This window comes from Capra hircus, chromosome 2, assembly GCF_001704415.2.
Source record: "Capra hircus breed San Clemente chromosome 2, ASM170441v1, whole genome shotgun sequence".
NCBI classification, from domain to species: domain Eukaryota; kingdom Metazoa; phylum Chordata; class Mammalia; order Artiodactyla; family Bovidae; genus Capra; species Capra hircus.
This window is the reverse complement of record NC_030809.1, coordinates 39,175,854-39,199,993: the sequence shown is the minus strand read 5'-3', so window position 1 is coordinate 39,199,993 and position 24,140 is coordinate 39,175,854. Positions and strand designations below refer to the sequence as shown.

The 24,140-nt window shown below is 40.8% G+C and overlaps 1 protein-coding gene across 1 annotated transcript in view; it reads left to right on the top strand.

Annotated features, from left to right (window-relative positions):
* Positions 1 to 24,140, top strand: part of PTH2R (parathyroid hormone 2 receptor) — a 95,147-nt gene that overhangs the window by 37,321 nt on the left and 33,686 nt on the right. Inside the window, exon 9 of the mRNA XM_005676449.3 lies at positions 9,914 to 9,980. Coding sequence (XP_005676506.3) covers positions 9,914 to 9,980 — 67 coding nt within the window. The remainder of the gene's footprint in view (positions 1 to 9,913; positions 9,981 to 24,140) is intronic.

The window sequence follows — 24,140 nt, the reverse complement described above, 5'->3', positions numbered from 1 at the left end:
GATATTGGTTAGTGGTTAGGTAACAGGGTGACGTTTTGGGAATCTTAATTACCAGTCTTCTGGTTTTAACCAGCCCGGGGACTACATGCTTGTAGTCAGCATGTAGTCAACATCCTCCTCTGGGCTGGTGCTTAATTTCTGCAGAACAGTGCAAAGTTATGCATTAATTCAGTTCAGTTCAATTGCTCAGTCGTGTCCGACTCTTTGCAACCCCATGAATCATAGCACGCCAGGCCTCCCTGTCCATCACTCAAACTCACGTCCATTGGGTCAGTAATGCCACCCAGCCATCTCATCCTCTGTCGTCCCCTTCTCCTCCTGCCCCCAATCCCTCCCAGCATCAGAGTCTTTTCCAATGAGTCAACTCTTTGCATGAGGTGGCCAAAGTACTGAAGTTTCAGCTTTAGCATCATTCCTTCCAAAGAAATCCCAGGGCTGATCTCCTTCAGAATGGATTGGTTGGATCTCCTTGCAGGCCAAGGGACTCTCAAGAGTCTCCTCCAACACCACAGGTCAAAAGCATCAATTCTTCGGCACTCAGCCTTCTTCACAGTCCAACTCTCACATCCATACATGACCACAGGAAAAACCATAGCCTTGACTAGATGGACGTTTGTTGGCAAAGTAATGTCTCTGCTTTTCAACATGCTATCTAGGTTGGTCATAACTTTTCTTCCAAGGAGTAAGCGTCTTTTAATTTCATGACTGCAATCACCGTCTGCAGTGATTTGGGAGCCCAAAAGAATAAAGTCTGACACTGTTTCCACTGTTTCCCCATCTATTTCCCATGAAGTGATGGGACCAGATGCCATGATCTTCGTTTTCTGAATGTTGAGCTTTAAGCCAACTTTTTCACTCTCCAATTTCACTTTCATCAAGAGGCTTTTTAGTTCCTCTTCACTTTCTGCCATAAGGGTGGTGTCATCTGCATATCTGAGGTTATTGATATTTCTCCTGGCAATCTTGATTCCATCTTGTGCTTCTTCCAGCCCGACGTTTCTCATGATGTACTCTGCATATAAGTTAAATAAGCAGGGTGGCAATATATAGCTTTGACGTACTCCTTTTCCTATTTGGAAACAGTCTGTTGTTCCATGTACACTTCTAACTGTTGCTTCCTGACCTGCATACAGATTTCTCAAGAGGCAGGTCAGATGGTCTGGTATTCCCATCTCTTGAAGAATTTTCCACAGTTTCTTGCGATCCACACAGTCAAAGGCTTTGGCATAGTCAATAAAGCAGAAATAGATGTTTTTCTGGAACTCTCTTGCTTTTTCCATGATCCAGCGGATGTTGGCAATTTGATCTCTGGTTCCTCTGCCTTTTCTAAAAGCAGCTTGAACATCAGGAAGTTCACGGTTCACGTATTGCTGAAGCCTGGCTTGGAGAATTTTGAGCATTACTTTACTAGCATGTGAGATGAGGGCAATTGTGCGGTAGTTTGAGCATTCTTTGGCATTGCCTTTCTTTGGGATTGGAATGAAAACTGACCTTTTCCAGTCCTGTGGCCACTGCTGAGTTTTCCAAATTTGCTGGCATATTGAGTGTAGCACTTTCACAGCATCATCTTTCAAGATTTGAAACAGCTCAACTGGACTTCCATCACCTCCACTAGCTTTGTTCATAGTGAGGCTTTCTAAGGCCCACTTGACTTCACATTCCAGGATGTCTGGCTCTAGGTGAGTGATCACACCATTGTGATTATCTTGGTCGTGAAGATCTTTTTTGTACAGTTCTTCTGTGTATTCTTGCCACCTCTTCTTAATAACTTCTGCTTCTGTTAGGTCCATACCATTTCTGTCCTTTATCTGAGGACATCTGAGCCCATCTTTGCATGACATGTTCCCTTGGTATCTCTAATTTTCTTGAAGAGATCTCTCGTCTTTCCCACTCTGTTGTTTGCCTCTACTTCTTTTCATTGATCACTGAGGAAGGCTTTTGTATCTCTCTTTGCTATTCTTTGGAACTCTGCATTCAGATGCTTGTATCTTTCCTTTTCTCCTTTGCTTTGGCTTCTCTTCTTTTCACAGTTATTTATAAGTCCTTCTCAGACCGCCATTTTGCTTTTTTGCATTTATTTTCCATGGGGATGGTCTGTACAATGTCAAGAACCTCCGTCCATAATTCATCAGGCACTCTATCTATCAGATCTAGTCCCTTACATCTATTTTCACTTCCACTGTGTGATCATAAGGGATTTGATTTAGGTTATACTTGAATGGTTTAGTGGTTTTCCCTACTTTCTTCAATTTAAGTCTGAATTTGGCAATAAGGCGTTCATGATCTGAGCCACAGTCAACTCCTGGTCTTGTTTTTGTTGACTGTATAGAGCTTCTCCATCTTGGCTGCAAAGAATATAATTTTGGTGTTGACCATCTGGTGATGTCCATGTGTAGAGTCTTCTCTTGTGTTGTTGGAAGAGGGTGTTTGCTATGACCAGTGCATTTTCTTGGCAAAACTCTATTAGTCTTTGTCCTGCTTCATTCCTCATTCCAAGGCCAAATTTGCCTGTTACTCCAGGTGTTTCTTGACTTCCTACTTTTGCATTCCAGTCCCCTATAATGAAAAGGATATCTTTTTGGGGTGTTAGTTCTAAAACGTCTTGTAGGTCTTCATAGAAGTGTTCATCTTCAGCTTCTTTGTGTTACTGGTTGGGGCATAGACTTGGATTACCGTGATGTTGAATGGTTTGCCTTGGAAACGAACAGAGATCATTCTGTCATTTTTGAGATTGCATTCAAGTATGCATTTTGGACTCTTTTGTTGACCGTGATGGCTACTCCATTTCTTCTAAGGGATTCCTGCCTCAGTAGTAGATATAATGGTCATCTGAGTTAAATTCACCCATTCCAGTCCATTTTAGTTTGCTGATTCCTAGAATGTTCACTCTTGCCATCTCCTGTTTGACCACTTCCAATTTGCCTTGATTCATGGACCTGACATTCCAGGTTCCTGTGCAATATTGCTGTTTACAGCATCAGACCTTGCTTCTGTCACCAGTCACATCCACAGCTGGGTATTGTTTTTGCTTTGGCTCCATCCCTTCATTCTTTCTGGAGTTTTTTCTCCATTGATCCAGTAGCGTGTTGGGCACCTCTGACCTGGGGAGTTCCTCTTTCAGTATCCTATCATTTTGCTTTTTCATACCATTCATGGGGTTCTCAAGGCAAGAATACTGAAGTGGTTTGCCATTCCCTTCTCCAGTGGACCACATTCTGTCAGACCTCTCCACCATGACCCGCCCGTCTTGGGTGGCCCCATGGGTATGGCTTAGTTTCATTGAGTTGGCAAGGCTGTGGTCCTAGTGTGATTAGATTGACTAGTTTTCTGTGATTATGGTTTCAGTGTGTCTGCCCTCTGATGCCCTCTTGCAACACCTACTGTCTTATTTGGGTTTCTCTTACTTTGGACGTGGGGTATCTCTTCACGGCTGCTCCAACAAAGCGCAGCCACTGCTCCTTACCTTGGATGAGGGGTATCTCCTCACCGCCCCTGCTCCTGACCTTGAACGTGGAATAGCTCCTCTAGGCCCTCCCTGCGCAGCCACCGCTCCTTGGATGTGGGGTTGCTGGATCATTAGATCATTATCTATATTTCTTTAGGAGAAACTAGGAGTCCTGCAACTCTGTCTTTCATGTTGTTACTACTTTTCTTGCTTGACTGCTTTTCCTTTGTTTCTGCATTTTCTCACTTTCCTAATTAGTAACTGAGTCTGCTCTTTGAAACTTGGGGAAGCCCTTGAAGACTGTAGACTGAAAAATATAGTCACAACCTGAAAGCAGAATTATTTTGTTTGGTGTGCATGTTTAGGACTCAGAGCCCAGGAGACAGTATCTCAGTAACTCTGAGAAAACTGCTCCAAGGAGGCAGGAGGGCGGAGTTTGGCTATATACAAGTTTGCAACAAAGGGAGTAAGCAGTCTGAACATCAAAGATTAGATATCAAGTTAAGGAATTTAGCATTCTATGTATGGAAAGATGCAAGCCTCTGAGCTCACTGAATTCATTCTTTTCATATGCAGCTCAGCTCTCTGGTGCCAAATCCTATTTCCTAGTTCAACCTTAGGAGTGGCTGTTGGCTGTTTCTTGCATTCCCTCAGTTCCTCAGCAATTACCTCAGCGAGGGGGAAGGGGGAAGTGGCAGCATCTGTTGGATCACAGTTTTGGGAGCCCTCATTCACATTTGGAGGCCAGAAATTGCTGAAGGCTGTGACATTTCTTATTTATTGATATGGCAGGAGATGTTTTCATTTCACAAGGCTAAAGCTTTTTCCCAAATAAGAAGTGGGAATGTGGAGGGGCTTGTACCCAGAAGAATCCTGCAGGGTTTCATCCTTACTTACCTTTATCTCTTTTTGCTATTTGGATTTGCTGACACTTGGGGGTTAATGAGGGCTTCCCAGGTGGCGCTAGTGGAAAAGAACCAGCCTGCCAAATGCAGGAGACCTGAGGTTTGATCCCTGGGTTGGAAAGATTCCCCTAGAGAAGGAAATGGCAGTCTACTCCAATATTCTTGCCTGGCAAATCACATGGACAGAAGAGCCTGGCAGGGTACAGTTCATGGGGCCACAAAGAGTTGGACATGACTGAAGTGACTTAACACACACATGGGGGTTAATGCTATCTACATTGTTATCATTATTGTTATGTTTACACAGCAACATTGGAAATCTCAAAGAAAACCTGCAGCCTTGCTGTTTGATTTCTTGAAGGAGAGAGGGAGGTTGAGTCAGTAAAGAGGTACTGCTAAGTCGCTTCAGTCATGTCCAACTCTGTGTGACTCCGTGGACTGCAGCCTACCAGGCTCCTCCGTCCATGGGATTTTCCAGGCAAGAGTACTGGAGTGGGTTGCTGTTGCCTTCTCCTGAAAGAGGTACTAAATAATGCTAACTAATTTTACCCTGAGATATGTAACCAAATCACTCAGATTTGGAATTTTAGAGAGGGTAGACCCAAAAGCATTGTTTGGTCCAGTCCTCTCTTGTGAGAGATGAATAGAATAAGACCTGATTGCCTATACATATCCTGGAGCATTTTGACTCCATTCATCCCATTCCATTAGCTCTTCCAGGCCTTGATCCTGGAAAGAAAGCAAATATATTCATAGTGCATTATATATTGAATTAAATAGGTAGGAGAAGGCAATGGCAACCCACTCCAGTACTCTTGCCTGAAAAATCCCATGGACGGAGGAGCCTGGTAGGCTGCAGTCCATGGGGTCGCACAGAGTCGGACATGACTGAAGCGACTTAGCAGTAGGAGTAGCAGGTAGTTTCCTTAGTTATCATGCATTTTTCTCAAAAATTATAAACTAGATATTGCTATTAATAATTCAATTCTTTTGCTGAACAAATGGGAAATATGAGTTTATTATTTTGAGAAAAAATCCATTAGGTACATGATACTTGCAAAACTACAACTGATGCTAAATATTGCTCTAAAACAGACGAATTAATGTAAAAATATTGACTATAAGTTAGATCATATGACTCCTCTGCATAGCATATTTACTCCTACCTTACCTTAGATTAAAATCTTGAATTCTGTAGTGCTCTGAGTGTGATAACTGGGTTAAGAGGTCATTTTACATTTATTTTGCATAGAAAATAAAACTGTGTTACCACATTCATGGCATAATTTCATAACTGCCTGATTTGATTTCTCGTGAAATTCAGCTTGTCTAAGATAAAAAGATTTTTGGCTTTTCTTGAGTGTCTTCTGACCTACGTATCGTGTCACGTCACAAAGTTCAGGTGGAGAAAGCAGACTGGGAGCATCTCCAAAGGCCAGAAGGGGTCCTGGTTCATGTCTCTTACACTTGAGATTTATCTTTTTCTTATCTGGACTTTCAAAGCTAGAACTCTTATTTTCTCTGTATCTTGGACATTTAGAAATAAGCAGATAAGACCTAGTTTTAGAAGGTACTTTAAACTATTGAATATACAAAAAGTTTTCTTCCAGTTCTAAAGTTCTAGTGAAGTGTTGACTAACGCAGGGTAAGATAACTGAGTCCTGTAGTTTGTGTTGTGTTCGGTCACTCAGTCATGTCCAACACCTTGCGACTGCAGCACGCCAGGCTTCTCTGTCCTTCACCGTCTCCCAGAGCTAGCTCAAACTTATGTCCATTGAGTTGCTGATGCCATCCAACCATCTAGTTCTTTGTTGTCCCCTTCTACTCCTGCCTTCAATCTTTCCCAGCATCAGCGTCTTTCTCAATGAGTCAGCTCTTCGCATCAGGTAGGTGGCCAAGGTATTGGAGCTTCAGTTTCAGCATCGATCCTTCCAATGAATATTCAGGGTTGATTTCCTTTACGAAATTTCCTGCAGTTTAGATTGGACAAATGACTTAAAGAGTGAATAATTTTCTCTTTCTTTTTAACTTACAAAAGCAAAATACCTTATGACTGTCTCCCTGCTCACTCAAAGGAGATAAGAGGTGCCAATAGGAACATTAAGGCTTGCAGTGGAAAGGACCAAGAAATGTTACATTCTATCATTCCTGGGAAATCTGCATGGCTTTGAGGTTACTTCACTTCCTCTTCTCTTATCAGAGTGTGAGTGTTGGAGACAATACAGTATTTCAATACTGGGTCCCTCTGGCAGAACAATGCATTTCCTGCTCCCAGCTTGGCTGCAGAAGGACCTACTTTCCTGTCTATGCTCTACTATTCAAGACTACTGTATTTTATGCCTTACCATTCAGAGTTACATATTTACTGACATTTATTCCTGCATTTCTAGGGTGTTAAAATTTATTTTAAAAAATCTGAACAGATGGTAGTTTCTTGGCCATGTTCACAAACACAGAGTGAGCTGGGTCATTGAATAATTAATGAAAAACAAGAATCAACAGCATTTTCTTAAAAAAAAAAAAAAAACAAACGAAACCTCAGTTGCCTCTTATCAAAGGGCAGATTTAAAACTTTGACATTGAAAATGATCAAAGTCAAGTTTTTCTTGTTTTTAGAAGTAGCTAATTTGACCTACTTCCAGATACGAGCCTTTTGTAGAGCTGATGTTGTAGCCACACATTCCGGGAAACAAACTCACTCAGAAGGACAATGCAGATAGTGGAGTGCAATTTATTACACCAGCGGGCCCAAGGCAGAGTCTCCTCTTAGCCAAGGACCCTGACCAGTCCTTGTGAAAACCTTATATACCTTAAGTGTGTGTGCCCAAACCCACCTCCCCAAATTCCCTGAAACTAGTCTGAACAAAGGAAAAGAAAGATACAGTCAAAGATAACCCGTGATTCATATGCCTTAGGCCTAAGTAGTTAACAGTGGACAATTATCAATAGGCCTGTGGTCAATAGAATTTATGATTCTATTCGGTTACACAGATAATTAGGGTATTCTTTTAGGTGAGGAGTCTAGGTGTGAGCCCTGGGGCTCTTCCATCTGGGGGGTCTGGTTTTCCAGTTGGTATGTTGTTTCCATAGATACTGCGCATATAGCTCAAAGTCCATTCAGGCCCAAGATGGAGTCGTGCTTTCAAGATAAAGCCTGTTCTGTTTCCTCCTTCACTGAAATTGCATAATTGAATTCCAGTGTGTTAGGAGACACCACAATGAAATGTCATTGTGGCAAAAAGAAAGAGGACTATAAAGATATTATCAAATGTCAAAACTGAAAAGAGAATTTATGAAATCCAAGAGTCTCATAGCTAGTGAATCAGTGTTCAATATATATTTTCACAATATGTGCCACTTTCCTTACAGTTGGAAGCCTTTTTAGAGCAGTGTGATAGACGTTTTGCATGACTCCATAACACTGTCTTTCTCTTGTCTGGCTGAACAATGTGGAAAATAGGTGCATGCAGATAATATTGGGCAGTGTTCAATACTGTGTAAACAAGTAATGTACGCAAGTTACTTGTGTAAACAAGTAACATATGTTTGATGTCCATTCTGATTCAGTCTTCAAGCCCATTGATTTTGCTGATTTCAGTGTGGCTGGATCAGAATTACACTTTGGTGTAGGAGTTTGGTCGATTTAGCTGTGGTACCTCCTTCCAATGGAATGCTGGGCTACTGAGCTCTCTCTGTACTGACATGGAAAGAAATTAAAGATATGCTATAAAAAGGAAAAGGCAAGTTACAGAACAGAGTGTACATTGCATTTTTGTAAGATGGGGAAAATAAGATTATAGTATCTGTATGTGTTTGTTTATGCACGACAAAATACTGAAAGCATGCACAATAAAGTAATAAAAGATATTAACCTGTAAGCAGAAGGGCAAGGTCAGATATAGACAGCAAGATGGGGAGGACTGAAATGTCTCAATGTCTGTCTTTTTATATAGGTTGATTTTTGAAATGAGAATATATTGCTTACATAAAAAAATAAAATTTTTGTTATTATATGTGTGCTGAAAATGTTTTACTTTCAAGAAATAGTTGAAATAGCTTTTTATTATCCATAATTTGTTTATTAATTTAAAAGTAACTTCTTAATATAAGTTTATCATCTAGAATTTAAAAATTATCATTATTTCACTAAAATTTCTTCATAAGCTTTTATTTACTAATGCTACAATCAATGCTAGGTGTAAGGAGAAAGAAACTGAAGGCTTTTATTTATGTATCTTTAATTTTAAAAACTGTTTAAAGTGTGATGTTAAAGTTTCAAGTGGAACTAGTTTTTCTCAACTCTGTTCCATTTATTCTAGTGTAAGACCTTTACCACAAACCAAACTGGGTGAAGTTTAACTTACTTTGAATTCAGTTAATTCAAAACATGTTTATTGGCTACCTAAATCCTTTGTATGTTCTAGGCACTTATAACAGAAAACAAAAACAACAGCAATCCCTGCCTATCTAAACTTAAATTCCAGTTGGAGCGAGCAGGAAGCAGAAAATAAGTATAGCAAATAGATAAATTATATACTGGTGGCTCGGACGGTAAAAAATTTGCTTGCAATGCAGGAGACCCAGGTTCAACTCCTGGGTCAGGAAGATCCAAGATCTTTGGAAAAGGGAATGCCAACCCACCCCAGTATTCTTGCATGGAGAATTCCATGGACAGAGGAACCTGGTGATCTACACAGTCCACCGGGTTGCAAAGAGTCAGACACGACCGAACAACTAATGTATTTTTATTAATGCTATTAAAAAAACTCTTAAAAAAAGAAGATAAAAGTCATGATGTTATGCAAATATGAAATGACTACCTGTCAGAGATTTTTTGACTCACTGATTAGTAAGCTAACCAATAAGCTTAGCTTAGTAACCAGTAAGCTATTGTAACTGGTTCAAAGGAGAAATAAAAGAATCGCATGTTTATATTTAGTACTGTGAATGCTGAAATGATTTTACAAATAAATGTAAAAACTGGTCAATATTCACAGATCACTAGTCACTTACATTTCACCAAACAGCTAATTTTCCTTTCTAGGGATAAAAATCATTTGTATTCAGTTTTCTTCTCCATTCCTATTAACAAGGATCATTTGCATTATTGTTAGTTTTATGTTGCATGTCTATGGATAAGAATGTATTAATGTCAGTGTCTTACAGCCAATGAAGTAAATTCTGAAAATGGGAGGACTTTCTTGGTCAACTGTTAAAAAATGGCTCATTCCAGTGATAACAAAAGTAAAGAATCAATGGTACCACATTTAGAAGACTAATTTTTTTGTGGCTCTGGAAGCATAGTTTTGACTCTTGTTATAAAAATAATACACCACTATTTATAATACTTATCCCCAAAGGGTAGCTAATAGTATAGAAAGCAGGACTCACTACATTTTTCCCCACTGGGAGTTTTAGGAGCCTTTTTTTTTTTTTTTGGTCTGCTTGTTTCTTAATCAAAATCCTGGGTATGGAGTTTTTGGTAAAACTTAAAATGGTACTTAATTTTTATCGCTTATTTGCTTTGCCAGTCTATTCATGGAAGTTCTTTTTCATGTCTCAGATGCTGGGAACTTAGTGCTGGAGACATCAAGTGGATTTACCAAGCCCCAATATTAGCCGCTATCGGGGTAAGTTTAAAAGCCTGTATAGTTTAAAAAAAAAGAAAAACAAGATGCATAATTAAACTGGTGCTAAAATCCAGAGAAAATATGTTGGTCACTTTGTTTATAAAAGTTTAGGAAACCTCATGTTATATAATAGCTGTTGAGAAACTCTGGGTTGGGAATCCTTATTCCTTATTCCTGGATCCTTATTCCTGGCTGACACTGAGATCCATGAAGATCCACGAAGAAAGCTCCCTTTAATCTTCTAGCACATAGGAAAAATTCTGGGACTTCAAAATATCTATGAACTTTTGCAGGTTCAAGCAGTTGGGAGGTCCTTACACTCTTCCCTTTTTTCAGCCATTATTTTATAATGTTCTGATCACCTGGTAATAGGTCAGGAGGAGAGGTCAAGAGGGAATAGCAAGAGAACAGGAATTATCGAGAGGGAAATATGGGAGTATGATTTATTATAAAGCATTGCCTAAAGCTTTTATTTGACATATTTTCCAAAAGGAGTTAAGAGAATTCCACACTGATGTGTAGCCTCTAATAGGTACTAAGAAAAAGACTAGAGTTGGCAGTGATATTGCATGGGACCTTATCTGCTTGTAATATTTCAAGTATATAGTACAGTTGATTTTTATCTGAAGGTCTGTCGTTTGTTTACAGATTTTGTGTATGTCAGTTGCTCAGTTGTGTCCGACTCTTCGTGACCCTATGAACTGTAGCCTTCCAGGCCCTTCTGTCCATGGGGATTCTCCAGGCAAGAATACTGGAGTGGGTTGCCATGCCGTCCTTCAGGGGATCTTCCCAACCCGGGGATTAAACCTGCATCTCTTACATCTCTTGCATTGACAGGCAGGTTCTTTACTCACTAAGCCACCTTACTCACATCACCAATGTGGATGAGAAGTTTATATGCTGAGTTTTCTAGATTGCAATGCGAAACAGTTAAGTTAGGTGATAATGACTGAGGGAGTTAAAGTCGTTCAGTCATATTTGACTCTGTGACCCCATGGACTGTAGCCCACCAGGCCCCTCTGTCCATGGGATTTTACAGGTGAGAATATTACAGAAACCAGTAATCAAGAAACCAAGCACCACACTCGGAGAGTTGGAGAACTCATGTTTATTATGCCAGCAGGAGTTAACACTGTAAGCTCTGAGCCCTGAACAAAGGGGTTACAGAGTTTTTATGGACAGACTATAATGGGCAACACTAGCTGTTAATAGGCTGATTTAAGCTAAGGGGTTTTGCGAGCGTGGGGGGAACAGCAGTCAAGATGGGGAGGGGAATGCCTGACCTTTACACAGACAGGCATGATTAAGCAGGTTTACAGGGGCTGGGCTTTTGCAAACAGCAGGACAAGGGTGTGTGAGATAAGCTCCAGTTCCTAGTATTGTAAGTTCCCACTTTCTGAGACTATGTTACCTATGTGATCCAGACTTTGCAAGGAGCAAGCTGAGTTACAGAGGCAGAAGGAGCAGGAGGTTATGTAAAATTTTAACTTTTCCTCTTCGAGAATACTGGAGTGGGTTGCCATTCCCTTCTCTAGGGGATCTTCCTGACCAGGGATTGAACCTGCGTCTCCTGCATTGGCCGGTGGATTCTTTACCATTAGTGCCACCTGGGAAGCCCCTAGGTGATTACAGAGATTCTGAAAGATTCACCATTGGTGAAAAGGAACCAGAAATGATGGTACAGTCAATAAATTTTGAAGGATACTTGAGTGGGATGTCATTTTCATCTTCTAGAACTAAAATTATACAAATCAAAAATTCTTAAATCTTTTTTCCCTATTAGAACATCCATTTAATTTCAAAAATCAGATTTTTTTTTTCTCTTCACTTGAAGCTACCTTTTTGTTTCTTTATTACAATTAGGGGTTATCTCAATTCCTTTTAGTTTCCTCATTTTATGGTGGAAACAGCCTGTATGGGAAGAGATGCTCTAGAGCCCAGGTCTCAGCTCCTGGAGTGCAGTTCTCCTTCCTCTGAGCTTTTCTGAAGCCTGAAAGATGATGCTAATAATAACAACATACATAGCCAAGAGCTTATCACCACTGGGCACTGTTTTATATACTCTTTTTACATTGATCACATTGATTTACATTGATCTAATCCTACCAATAACTCTAAATGAGGAAACTGCCCAAGGTCACTCAGCTAGTAAGTGGTAGGGCTCGGATTTGAACATCAGGGCCAGTGTCCCTGCCTAGTGAGCTCCATACACTCATGATAAAAGCTGGCATTCTTGATAGTTCAGAGGAGACCCTGTCATTCATGCCCACATGCCTTTATGTGCTCTGCCTTTGCCTCGTTTCTCTTTCGGTTCCTTGAACTTTTCCATGTCTGCCCCTCTCAGGGCTGTTCTTCATTTTGCACTATACTCCCGAAAGGCTGGGAGGTGCTGCCTCCTACTCCTCACTTTAAATGTCACCTCTCCATTGTGGCCTCCCTTATGCTGTCCATCTAAATTAGTTCACCTGTTATAACCCGAGGGCTTACCTGGTGGCTCAGTGGTAAAGAATCTGCCTACAATGTAGGAGACCTGGGTTCAATCCCTGGGTTGGGAAGATCCTCTGGAGGAGGGCATGGCAACCCACTGGTGTACTCTTGCCTGGAGAATCCCATGGACAGAGGAGCCTGGCAGGCTGCAGTATAGGGTTGCACAGAGTTGAACGTGACTGAAGCAATTTAGCAGCAGCAGTATTATATCCCACAGAGCCTGGTGAGGTTTTTTCCTCTTCAAGATCATCATCAAGTATAATGCTTTGGCTTATTTGTTGAATGCCTTTCTTGCCCACTAAACTGCAAGGTTTATGTGAATAAGAACCATGTTTTTCTCTATGTCTATATTCTAATGTCCAGCAATTTGCCTGAAATGGAGTGGCCACTTCATAAACACTTGCTGAAAAAAATAAAACTTGTGTACAAAGTAATTAATCTGCAGAAACAGTAAGAAGTAAGAAGTGAAATAAGAGCACAAAGCCAGTATAATTGCAGAACTTTTGAGTTCATTTCACACAATCTTTTTATTTTCTTAAAAAGGAAACTAAAGTCCACACACATAAAGGTCACACAGCCAGTGTGACAAAACAAAGACTATACCCTGCATTTTTGGACCATATTTTTTTCACTTACATTTCCAAAGCATGTAAAAATTTTTTCCTCAAAATTATGGGGAAATAATCTTTTTATTTTTATGGCTGCATTTATAGCTTTTATATGTTAAATTCAAGATAAATTTTGTTTTTTAGTCTTGCATTGCATATAGTATGAATGAGAATTCATAGTTTCTGACTTGAAGTCATCTCAATAGAATTGAATTTTAGAGATAATTACAGACAAGTACAAGTTTGGAAGAAACCACCCACTTGATTTTGGACTCATGAAATCTAAAACCGTTGTTATTCAGTCGCTTATTTGTGTCCAACTCTTTGTGACCCCATGGACTGCAGCATGCCAGGCTTCCCTGTCCTTCACCATCTCCCAGAGTTTGCTCAAACTCTTGTCCATTGAGTTGGTGATGCCATCCAACCATCTCATCCTTTGTCATCCCCTTCTCCTCCTGCCTTCAATCTTTCCCAGTAACAGGGTCTTTTCAAAAGAGTCAATACTTCACATCAGGTGGCCAAAGTATAGGAGTTTCAGCTTCAGCATCAGTCCTTCCAATGAACACCCAGGACTGATCTCCTTTAAGATGGACTGGTTGGATCTACTTTCTATTTATTTGATAAATGAATATTTTAGGGTCTTTTTTGCTCCAGGTTTTATCGCAAAACCTTTTCTTCCTTAACCTGCAAACAGCTTTGAGACTGGGATTTTCATTATTCTTAGTTTGAGTCCAAGAGCAGTTATGTAACTATTAATACCTTAGGTTTATACATTTATAATATATAGAAAAGGCCAGTTTTCATTCCAATCCCAAAGAAAGGCAATGCCAAAGAATGCTCCAACTACCGCACAATTGCACTCATCTCACACGCTAGTAAAGTAATGCTCAAAATTCTCCAAGCCAGGCTTCAGCAGTACGTGAACCATGAACTTCCAGATGTTCAAGCTGGTTTGAGAAAAGGCAGAGGAACCAGAGATCAAATTGCCAACATCCACTGGATCATCGAAAAAGCAAGAGAGTTGAAAAACATCTATTCTGAAAAACATCTATTTCTGCTTTATTGACTGTGCCAAAGCCTTTGACTGTGTGGATCACAATGAATTGTGGAAAATTCTGAAAGACATGGGAATACCAGACCACCTGACCTGCCTCTTGAGAAACCTGTATGCAGGTCAGGAAGCAACAGTTAGAACTGGACATGGAACAACAGACTGTTTCCAAATAGGAAAAGGAGTATGTCAAGGCTGTATATTGTCACCCTGCTTATTTAACTTCTATGCAGAGTACATCATGAGAAATGTGGGGCTGGAAGAAGCACAAGCTGGAATCAAGATTGCTGGGAGAAATATCAATAGCCTCAGATATGCAGATGACACTACCCTTATGGCAGAAAGTGAAGAGGAACTAAAAAGCCTCTTCATGAAAGTTAAAGTGGAGAGTGAAAAAGTTGGCTTAAAGCTCAACCTTCAGAAAACGAAGATCATGCATCTGGTCCCATCACTTCATGGGAAATAGATGGGGAAACAGTGGAAACAGTGTCAGACTTTATTTTTTGGGGCTCCAAAATCACTGCAGGTGGTGATACAGTCATGAAATTAAAAGACACTTACTCCTTGGAAGAAAAGTTATGACCAACCTAGATAGCATGTTGAAAAGCAAAGACATTACTTTGCCAACAAAGGTCTGTCTAGTCAAGGCTATGATTTTTCCGGTGGTCATGTATGGATGTGAGAGTTGGACTGTGAAGAAAGCTGAGCACCGAAGAATTGATGCTTTTGACCTGTGGTGTTGGAGAAGACTCTTGAGAGTCCCTTGGACTGCAAGGAGATCCAACCAATCCATTCTGAAGGAGATCAGCCCTGGGTTTTCTTTGGAAGGAATGATGCTAAAGCTGAAAGTCCAGTACTTTGGCCACCTCATGTGAAGAATTGACTCATTGGAAAAGACTCTGATGCTGGGAGGGATTGGGGGCAGGAGGAGAGATGGCTGGATGGCATCACCAACTCGATGAATGTGAGTCTGAGTGAACTCCAGGAGTTGGTGAAGGACAGGGAGGCCTGGCGTGCTGTGATTCATGGGGTTGCAAAGAGTCGGACACGACTGAGCTACTGAACTAACTAGCTATACATTTATAAAGTGCTGACTGCTGCTGCTGCTAAGTCGCTTCAGTTGTGTCCAACTCTGTGAGACCCCATGGATGGCAGCCCACCAGGCTCCCCTGTCCCTGGGATTCTCCAGGCAAGGACACTGGAGTGGGTTGCCATTTCCCTCTCCAATGCATGAAAGTGAAAAGTGAAAGTGAAACCACTCAGTCATGTCCTACTCTTAGCGACCCCATGGCCTGGAGCCTACCAGGCTCCTCCGTCCTTGGGATTTTCCAGGCAAGAGTACTCAAATTCAGGCAATGCATTATAGTTACAGAGCCCACAGATTTCTCTGTTCATGGTAATTGAATTTAAGCTCAGCCAGTGTTTACCAGATTGAGAGCACATACCCTTGGACATAGAGGACTGATTAAGTAGTACATGCAATATTATTAAGTAATGTGCAGTCATATGTTGAGAGTATTGATCCTTCTCCAACTCTTCTGAACACATCTCAGAGACAGTCTCATTATGGTACTGGTCTTTAATACTCTTCTATTATGTGTGATATCTTCCTTTGGGGAATGGAGGTGGGGGACAGACAACCCAGTCTACATAAAATTTCATGTGACTTGTTTCCATTGTATTTATTTTTACAGTTGCCACTTGCTTATAGCAGCTTCTACTGGATTTCCATTTATGGTAATGATATGCAATTTAAAAGTTTAAACTTTAATAAAAGTAGATTGAAGAAGGGTATCAAGTAAATAATAGTGGATGAATAATATTGATATAGCAAAATTATGGTGATGGCACTCTAAGCCACTTGGAAAATGCTGAAATAGACAAATTCCCTTGACAATTAAATTTGAAGTGGCTGCAAAAGACATGACAAGTGTAACCAGTAGTTGTGGAAGACTAGCTATGTTTCATGTGATCAGGAATTTTAAAAATGTAAAAGGACGGGTCATGTTTTCTGTGGCTGGCTGGATGGGTGCATTTGTGGAAGATGCGGGAGAGTAGACTGAAAGTGGAGAGGGGTTGATTTGTGATTGGCCTTGTATTCTGTGCTAAAAGGACACTGGAATTTTCCTTAAAATTGTAATGAGACTTTGGAAGATTTTAAGCAGGTTAGTGATCAGATTAGATTTGGGCTTTGACATAACGGGGATGGTGTCTAGGCACAGGGTGCTCCTAACCCTGGAGATAACTGCAGAGGAAGTCTGGTCACCGCAGGCTCCCTCCATAAAGAAGGGTGGGCTGAGTCAAGCAACCTCAGTATTCTTCCCACGTTCACTCATCATATGCTTTAGTCCATCACCTCCAGGGCTGGAGAGAGTAAGGGAGGTGGGGAGAGCAGAAGTGCACATCAGTTGAGCTGCCTCCCCTGGAAGGAAAGATCAAGAACAGGGGTTAAATGAACTAGTCTGGAGGTATGGACATCTGTTTAAGAGAGCTATTAGCTATTCACTTTTAAGTACATAATTCTATCCGATTAACTCTCACATCAATTACAATATTTTGAAGGTCCTTAGATTTCACTATGAGAGGTCATTTTCTTCATGTAGGTTTCCAAAGAAAGATACAAGCATTAAAGAATTATGTTAAAATTGGAAAAACCATGAAGAGTGTTAAACTAAGGTGGGCAGCAAAGGGACATCAGTGCTTCAGTAGCTGGTGACCATGAGGAGGGTGACAGCAATCCAAGGCTTTTTCTTTTTCTGATAGGAGTCAGTCCCATCTCTTCCATTCACATAAAACCATTCCTTTTGAGGCGTCACAAACTCTCAAAATATTTTTCTGTACAATGTTTTGCTTCATCTTAGCAGAACCAAAATGTACATGCAATAAAAACTATTTATTTTTAAGGAACCAAGAAAAGGTAAGTGTCATTGATAAAAAGTATTACTGATTTAGTTAATATTTAATAATACATCTTTTATACCTGGGAGCTTCCCAGGTGGCTCAGTGGTAAAGAATCTGCCTGCCAATGCAGGAGACACAGGAAATGCAGGTTCAGTCTCTGGGTCTGAATGATCCCCTCGAGTAGGAAATGGCAAACCGCAGCAGTATTCTTGCCTGGAAAATCCCATGGACAGAGGAATCTGTGGACTATAGTCCACAGAATTGCAAAGGGTCAGATATGACTGAGCATACATGCCATACAACTTTTATATTCGTAGGGTATAAATTTCTTTGAGTTACTTTTCTTATGGTACGTACATCTAAGTAATGTGGGAGGGGTGAAATAGAAAATCCAAAATTCAGTCTTAAAGCAATCCAAAACTTTTATTAAAGAGACTGAAATGCGAAATCAGGGCCAGTTACTTGCTGAGATACTAGAATTTATGTACTTGTTTTTTTACAGGCAGCAGTTTATTTCCTGGTAACACCCCCCAAATAATCCATAAAATAAAAAAATGTACATGTTGGAAAGCATTTGGGGGATCTCTTGCCTGATGATAATCTGTCAACACTATTTCAGAGATTTTGATCTTTAAATAATCCTACAGAAAATTGCTAACTGTGAGAGCATATAGTTTGGTTTATACATGTTGATGGATTTTAGGAAATTACAGGGCAACAGTTCCTTCCTTCCTTCCGCCCCCGTCTCTCTCTCCCCTCTCCTCCCCCCCCCCTTTCTTTCTGTTATTGGTATATTTGCCTGTTTTTAGATGTCTGTCATGGATTACAGCACCATTGTGTACCCAAGCTAAGGACTAATCTCTGGCCAACAAGGAGTTTGTGATGTTTGTCATGGGCTTGCTCATCCTATGAGTAATGATCTAATTTGAGTGAGTAAGTAGTGGCCCTTGAAGAGACTGTATGCTATTTAGAGTTAAATGGAGAGGCTCCAGACTTTCATTTTTTTCTTATACATGTTTTGTTCATGTACCTGTCAAAAGATATTTCGGGGAATTCCAGAAAATGGAATAAGATGGTACTTTTACTAGTTCCTTTAAGAAAAATTTTACAGTGATGAGTTAAAAAAAATAATACCCAGTGCACTTTATGAAATATAAAAAGAAGGGGACAAGCAGAGTACAAGCACCTCAGCTGCTGTTGAGTCAATGATTCATTTCCGCCCAGTGGTTATTAAAGAAAACTCAGTGATGAAGCACAAGAGGGGAGGGTGAGAGGAATGACTGATAAGGAAGGAATTTAAAGTAAAGTGAATGAAATTTAATTTCTAATCTTTGATGGAATTGCAAATACAAAATTTTTTTTTTCCCCCAGAGGAAAATCTCTGCTCCATAATCCCTTTCCTCTTCTAAAAAGTCAAATATAGAACTTCAAGTGAAATTAAAGCTCAAGCATTTACCCATAAGTTACAAATTGAATTCCAACTGATAAGAATTGAATTAAATATTTTATCATCATGCCTGTTATAAAGATAACCAAATGATAATAATTGATAAAGATTAAGGAGTTTATTATTTATCATTAAAAGTTTAATATTTAGAACTGATGTACATATAAACAAAGCAGACACATTTCCTAGGTTCATGATACTGAAAAAGAAACCAGTATATGGGGTGAGGTATGATGTGTTCAGAGGATCTCTGAGGACAGCTAATACATCGCATCCCTCTTTGCTGCTCAGATTCCAAACAAGTCGAGATATAAAACAAAGGAGGAGAGAGAGAACCAAAGCAAAATCCTTAGAGCTGCTGGAGTCTGGGGTGATCTTAATCTGCCGGTGCAGTGGGCCTGTTGAAGAAGCCCGTAATTAGGCAGTATCTGCCCACTCAAGCACAGGATGTTCAGATGCTGAGATGCTGCAGAGCAAGTCTGCTCACTGCAAGCTGCCAAAGTAAAGAAGGATGAGTTGGATTAAACAGATTTAGTATTCTTCCCGCATTCACTCATCAAATACTTTAGTCCATCTTCTCCAGGATGGAGACAGTAAGGGGGAGTGGGGAGAACAGAGGTGCACACCACTTGAGCTATCTTCCCTGGAAGGAAAGGTCAGGAATGGGGAGAAAGAGAACCCTCCCCATTACGTATCCAAAGGCACTGACGAAAATTTTAAGTGTAAATAGATAGCTTTACAGATTCTTTAGCTCAGACAGTGAAGAATCTGCCTGCAATGCAGGAGACCCGGGTCAGGAAGATCCCCTGGAGAAGGAAATGACAGCCCACTCCAGTAATCTTGCCTGGAGAACCGCATGGACAGTAGAGTCTGGCGGGCTACAGTCCATGGGGTTACAAAGAGTTGGACAGGACTGAGAGACTAACAGTTTCAGTTTCAGATATCTTTAAAGATATTTTAAAACAGTGGACTTTCTTATACATAAATTTTGACTTCTTTCTCTACTAAAATCTTTTGTGATAGACATTTAGAGGTGAAAATTCTACACTGAAGTGGATGTGCTAATTTACCTCAATATAAGTAGGGTTTAGAGAGTGCACATTTCATTCACTCATTTAACAAGTCTTGTTTAAGACCAAGAACACTGCAGATGCTGTGTGAGCAGTGGGGTTGAGATGGTGGGAAGACAGTCACCAGTTTCTCCTTAAACTTAACCATAGTCGGTTAAAGCATGCAAGTGAGTCATGTCTGACTCTTTGTGACCCCATGGACTGTAGCCCGCCAGACTCCTCTGTCCATGGAATTTTCTAGGCAAGAATACTGGAGTGGGTTGCTATTTCTTTCTCCTGGGGATCTTCCCGAGCCAGAGACTAAACGTGCCTTGCCTGTGTCTCCTGCACGGGCAGGCAGATTCTTTACCACTGCACTACCTGAGAAGCCCATGGGGGTGAGATGAGATTTAAATGTGACAAGTGCTAGGGTGGGACTGGGGTGTCAGGAATAGCTTTTGAGAGAAAGTGACATTCAGGCTAAAGCCTGAGAATGAGCTGTCCTAGTAAGGATGAGGGAGAAGGCAATGGCATCCCACTTCAGTACTCTTGCCTGGAAAATCCCATGGATGGAGGAGCCTGGTGGGCTGCAGTCCATAGGGTCGCTAAGAGTCGGACACGACTGAGCGACTTCACTTTCATTTTCACTTTCATGCATTGGAGAAGGAAATGGCAACCCACTCCGGTGTTCTTGCCTGGAGAATCCCAGGGACGGGGGAGCTGGGTGGGCCTCCGTCTATGGGGTCGCACAGAGTCAGACACGACTGAAGTGACTTAGCAGCAGCAGCAGCAGCAGTAAGGATGGGAGAGCAGAGGGAGTGGGGAGAATGATTCTGGCAAAGGTGATTCTAGGAGCAGTCTTTGCGATGGCCTAAGGAGCCACAGGTTTCATGGCTGAAATTTTGAATTTGAAATTTATCTATGCTTCACTTTGAATAAATCTTTAAAAACGTAATTGAGAGAGAATCTAATGTTTATATTTGCATTATTTTAAAGCCACACTTCCATAAAATGTATTCTGTGTGCTACTGGCTTACTCTGTGTGCTACAGGACTTCCGTGGTGGCTCAGTCGATAAAGAGTCTGTCTGCAATGCAGGAGACCCAGGTTCAATCCCAGGGTCAGGAAGATCCCCTGGAGAAGGACATAGCAACCCACTTCAGTATTCTTGCCTGGGAAATCCCTCCAAGGAATGCTTTTGTTGAATTCCTTGGAGTTCTCTTTTGGGATTCCCTGAGAGCTCAATTGCTTTCGAACTATGGTGTTGGAGAATACTCTTGAGAGTCCCGTGGACTGCAAGGAGATCCAACCAGTCCATCCTGAAGGAGACCAGTCCTGGGTGTTCATTGGAAGGACTGATGCTGAAGCTGAAACTCCAATACTTTGGCCACTTCATGTGAAGAGTTGACTCATTGGAAAAGACCCTGATGCTGGGATGGATTGGGGGCAGGAGGAGAAGGGGACGACAGAGGATGAGATGGCTGGATAGCATCTCCAACTTGATGAACATGAGTTTGGGTAAACTCTGGGAGTTGGTGATGGACAGGGAGGCCTGGCATGCTGCGATTCATGGGGTCACAGAGTCAGACACAACTAAGAGACTGAACTGAACTGAGAGCTCAGTTGGTAAAGGATCCGCCTGCAATGCAGAAGACCCCAGTTTGATTCCTGGGTGGGGAAGATCTGATGGAGAAGGGATAGGCTACCCACTCCAGTATTCTGGCCTGGAGAATTCCATGGACTATAGTCCATAGGTGGCAAAGAGTCAGACACGAATGAGCCACTTTCACTTTCTTTCACTGGCTTATTAATGACATTAAGCAAAATTTTCCCTTCAAGAAGGTTACTTGAGATATGCAAGGATCCTCTAAGTGATTTCTCTCTCTCTAAATGATATTTCTTTATTTAAAAGAAATTTTAAAATCTCCCCAGAATGTGAGTTGTTATTTTTCATTCCATTTCCCAATATATAGTGTCGTTTTTCCTTCTGTAAGCTCAAATCTTTCTCTAGAGCAGGCTTTTTTCTTTTTATGTCTTTATTGATTTGTTCTATTTATAATTTTCTTCAGAAAGAGAAATAATCTTTCAATTTTGTGCCCTCCATGTAGACATCTAACCCTCATCAAAAAAGTCTTTGTTCTTCATTCCTCCATTTGGAGAGATTCTTCAAGTGTCTTCTAAATTGCGAAATCCATTTTCCTTCTTTGTTAGACCTAATGTTTGTGTTTCTAATATTGATTTTAAAACCTGGTTATAGCAAAGGAGAAAAGGAAAGATATACCCATTTGAATGCAGAGTTCCAAAGAATAGGAAGGAAAGATAAGAAAGCCTTCCTCAGTGATCAATGCAAAGAAATAGAGGAAAACAATAGAATGGGAAAGACTAGAGATCTCTTTAAGAAACTTAGAGATACCACTGGAACATTTCATGCAAAGATGGGCTCAATAAAGGACAGAAATGGTATGGACCTAACAGAAGCAGAAGATGTTAAGAAGATGTGGCAAGAATACACAGAAGAACTGTACAAAAAAGATCTTCACGACCCAGATAATCACGATGGTGTGATTACTCATCTAGAGCCAGACATCCTGGAATGTGAAGTCAAGTGTGCCTTATAAAGCCTCACTATGAACAAAGCTAGTGGAGGTGATGGAATTCCAGTTGAGCTGTTTTAAATCCTGAAAGATGATGCCGTGAAAGTGCTACACTCAATATGCCAGCAAGTTTGGAAAACTCAGCAGTGGCCACAGGACTGGAAAAGGTCAGTTTTCATTCCAATCCCAAAAAAGGAAATGCCAAAGAATGCTCAAACTACCACACAATTGCACTCATCTCACATGCTAGAAAGTAATGCTCAAAATTCTCCAAGCCAGGCTTTAGCAATATGTGAACTATGAACTTCCAGATGTTCAAGCTGGTTTGAGAAAAGGCAAAGGAACCAGAGATCAAATTGCCAACATCCACTGGATCATCAAAAAATCAAAAGAGTTCCAGAAAAACATCTATTTCTGCTTTATTGAGTATGCCAAAGCCTTGGACTGTGTGGATCACAAGAAACTGTGGAAAATTCTTCAAGAGATGGGAATATCAGACCATCTGACCTGCCTCTTAAGAAACCTGTATGCAGGTCAGGAAGCACAGTTAAAACTGGACATGGAACAATGGACTGGTTCCAAATAGAGAAAGGAAGTCAAGGCTGTATATTGTCCCCTGCTTATTTATTTAGTGGATACACCAGGCTCTTTGTCCACAAACATTATTTCATTAAACCTGTAACACTGTAAAAAAAATCCAGCAAACTCTCAAAAAGTTGATTAAAGAAGACACCCACCAATCAGTCTATCAATTTGATAGCTAAAATGGCAATCAAATGGATTATGGAAATAATTAAGAAAAACTAAGATTAAGAGAACTTGCTGCCTTAAAAGACAGGTAAACAAAATGCACACATGCACGCACACATGCACATACGCTCACTTAACAGTTGAATGAAATTTAAAAAAATTATAAATAATTTGAGAAATTATCATATATAAGTTGGAGAAGGAAATGGCAACCCACTCCAGTACTCTTGCCTGGAAAATCCCATGGACGGAGGAGCCTAGTAGGCTGCAGTTCATGGGGTTGCGAAGAGTCGACACGACTGAGCGACTTCACTTTCTCTTTTCACTTTCATGCATTGGAGAAGGAAATGGCAACCCACTCCAGTGTTCTTGCCTGGAGAATCCCAGGGATGGGGGAGCCTGGTGGGCTGCCGTCTATGGGGTCACACAGAGTCAAAGACGACTGAAGCGACTTAGTAGCAGCAGCGGCATATATAAGTAATATATGCAGAATGCATCATGAGAAATGCTGGGGTGGATGAAGCACAAGCTGGAATCAAGATTGCTGGGAGAAATATCAATAACATCAGATATGCAGATGACAACACCCTTATGGCAGAAAGTGAAGAAGAACTAAAGAGCCTCTTGATGAAAGTGAAAGAGGAGAGTGAAAAAGTTGACTTAAAGCTCAACATTCAGAAAACGAAGATCATGCCATAACTTCATGGGAAATAGATGGGGAAACAGTAGAAACTGTCGGACTTTATTTTTCTGGGCTCCAAAATCACTGCAGATGGTGATTGCAGCCATGGAATTAAAAGATGCTTACTCCTTGGAAGAAAAGTTATGACCAACCTAGATAGCATATTAAAAACAGAGACATTACTTTGCCAACAAAGGTCTGTCTAGTCAAGGCTATGGTTTTTCCAGTGGTCATGTATGAATATGAGAGTTGGACTATAAAGAAAGCTGAATGCAGAAGAATTGATGCTTTTGAACTGTGGTGTTGGAGAAGACTCCTGAGAGTCCCTTGGACTGCAAGGAGATCCAATCATTCCATCCTAAAGCAGATCAGTCCTGGGTGTTCATTGGAAGGACTGATGTTGAAGCTGAAACTCCAATACTTGGGCCACCTGATGGGAAGAGCTGACTCATTTGAAAAGACCCTGATGCTGGGAAAGATTGAGAGCAGGAGGAAAAGGGGATGACAGAGGATGAGATGGTTAGATGGCATCACCGACTCAGTGGACATGAGTTTGGGTAAACTCTGGGAGTTGGTGCTGGACAGGGAGGCC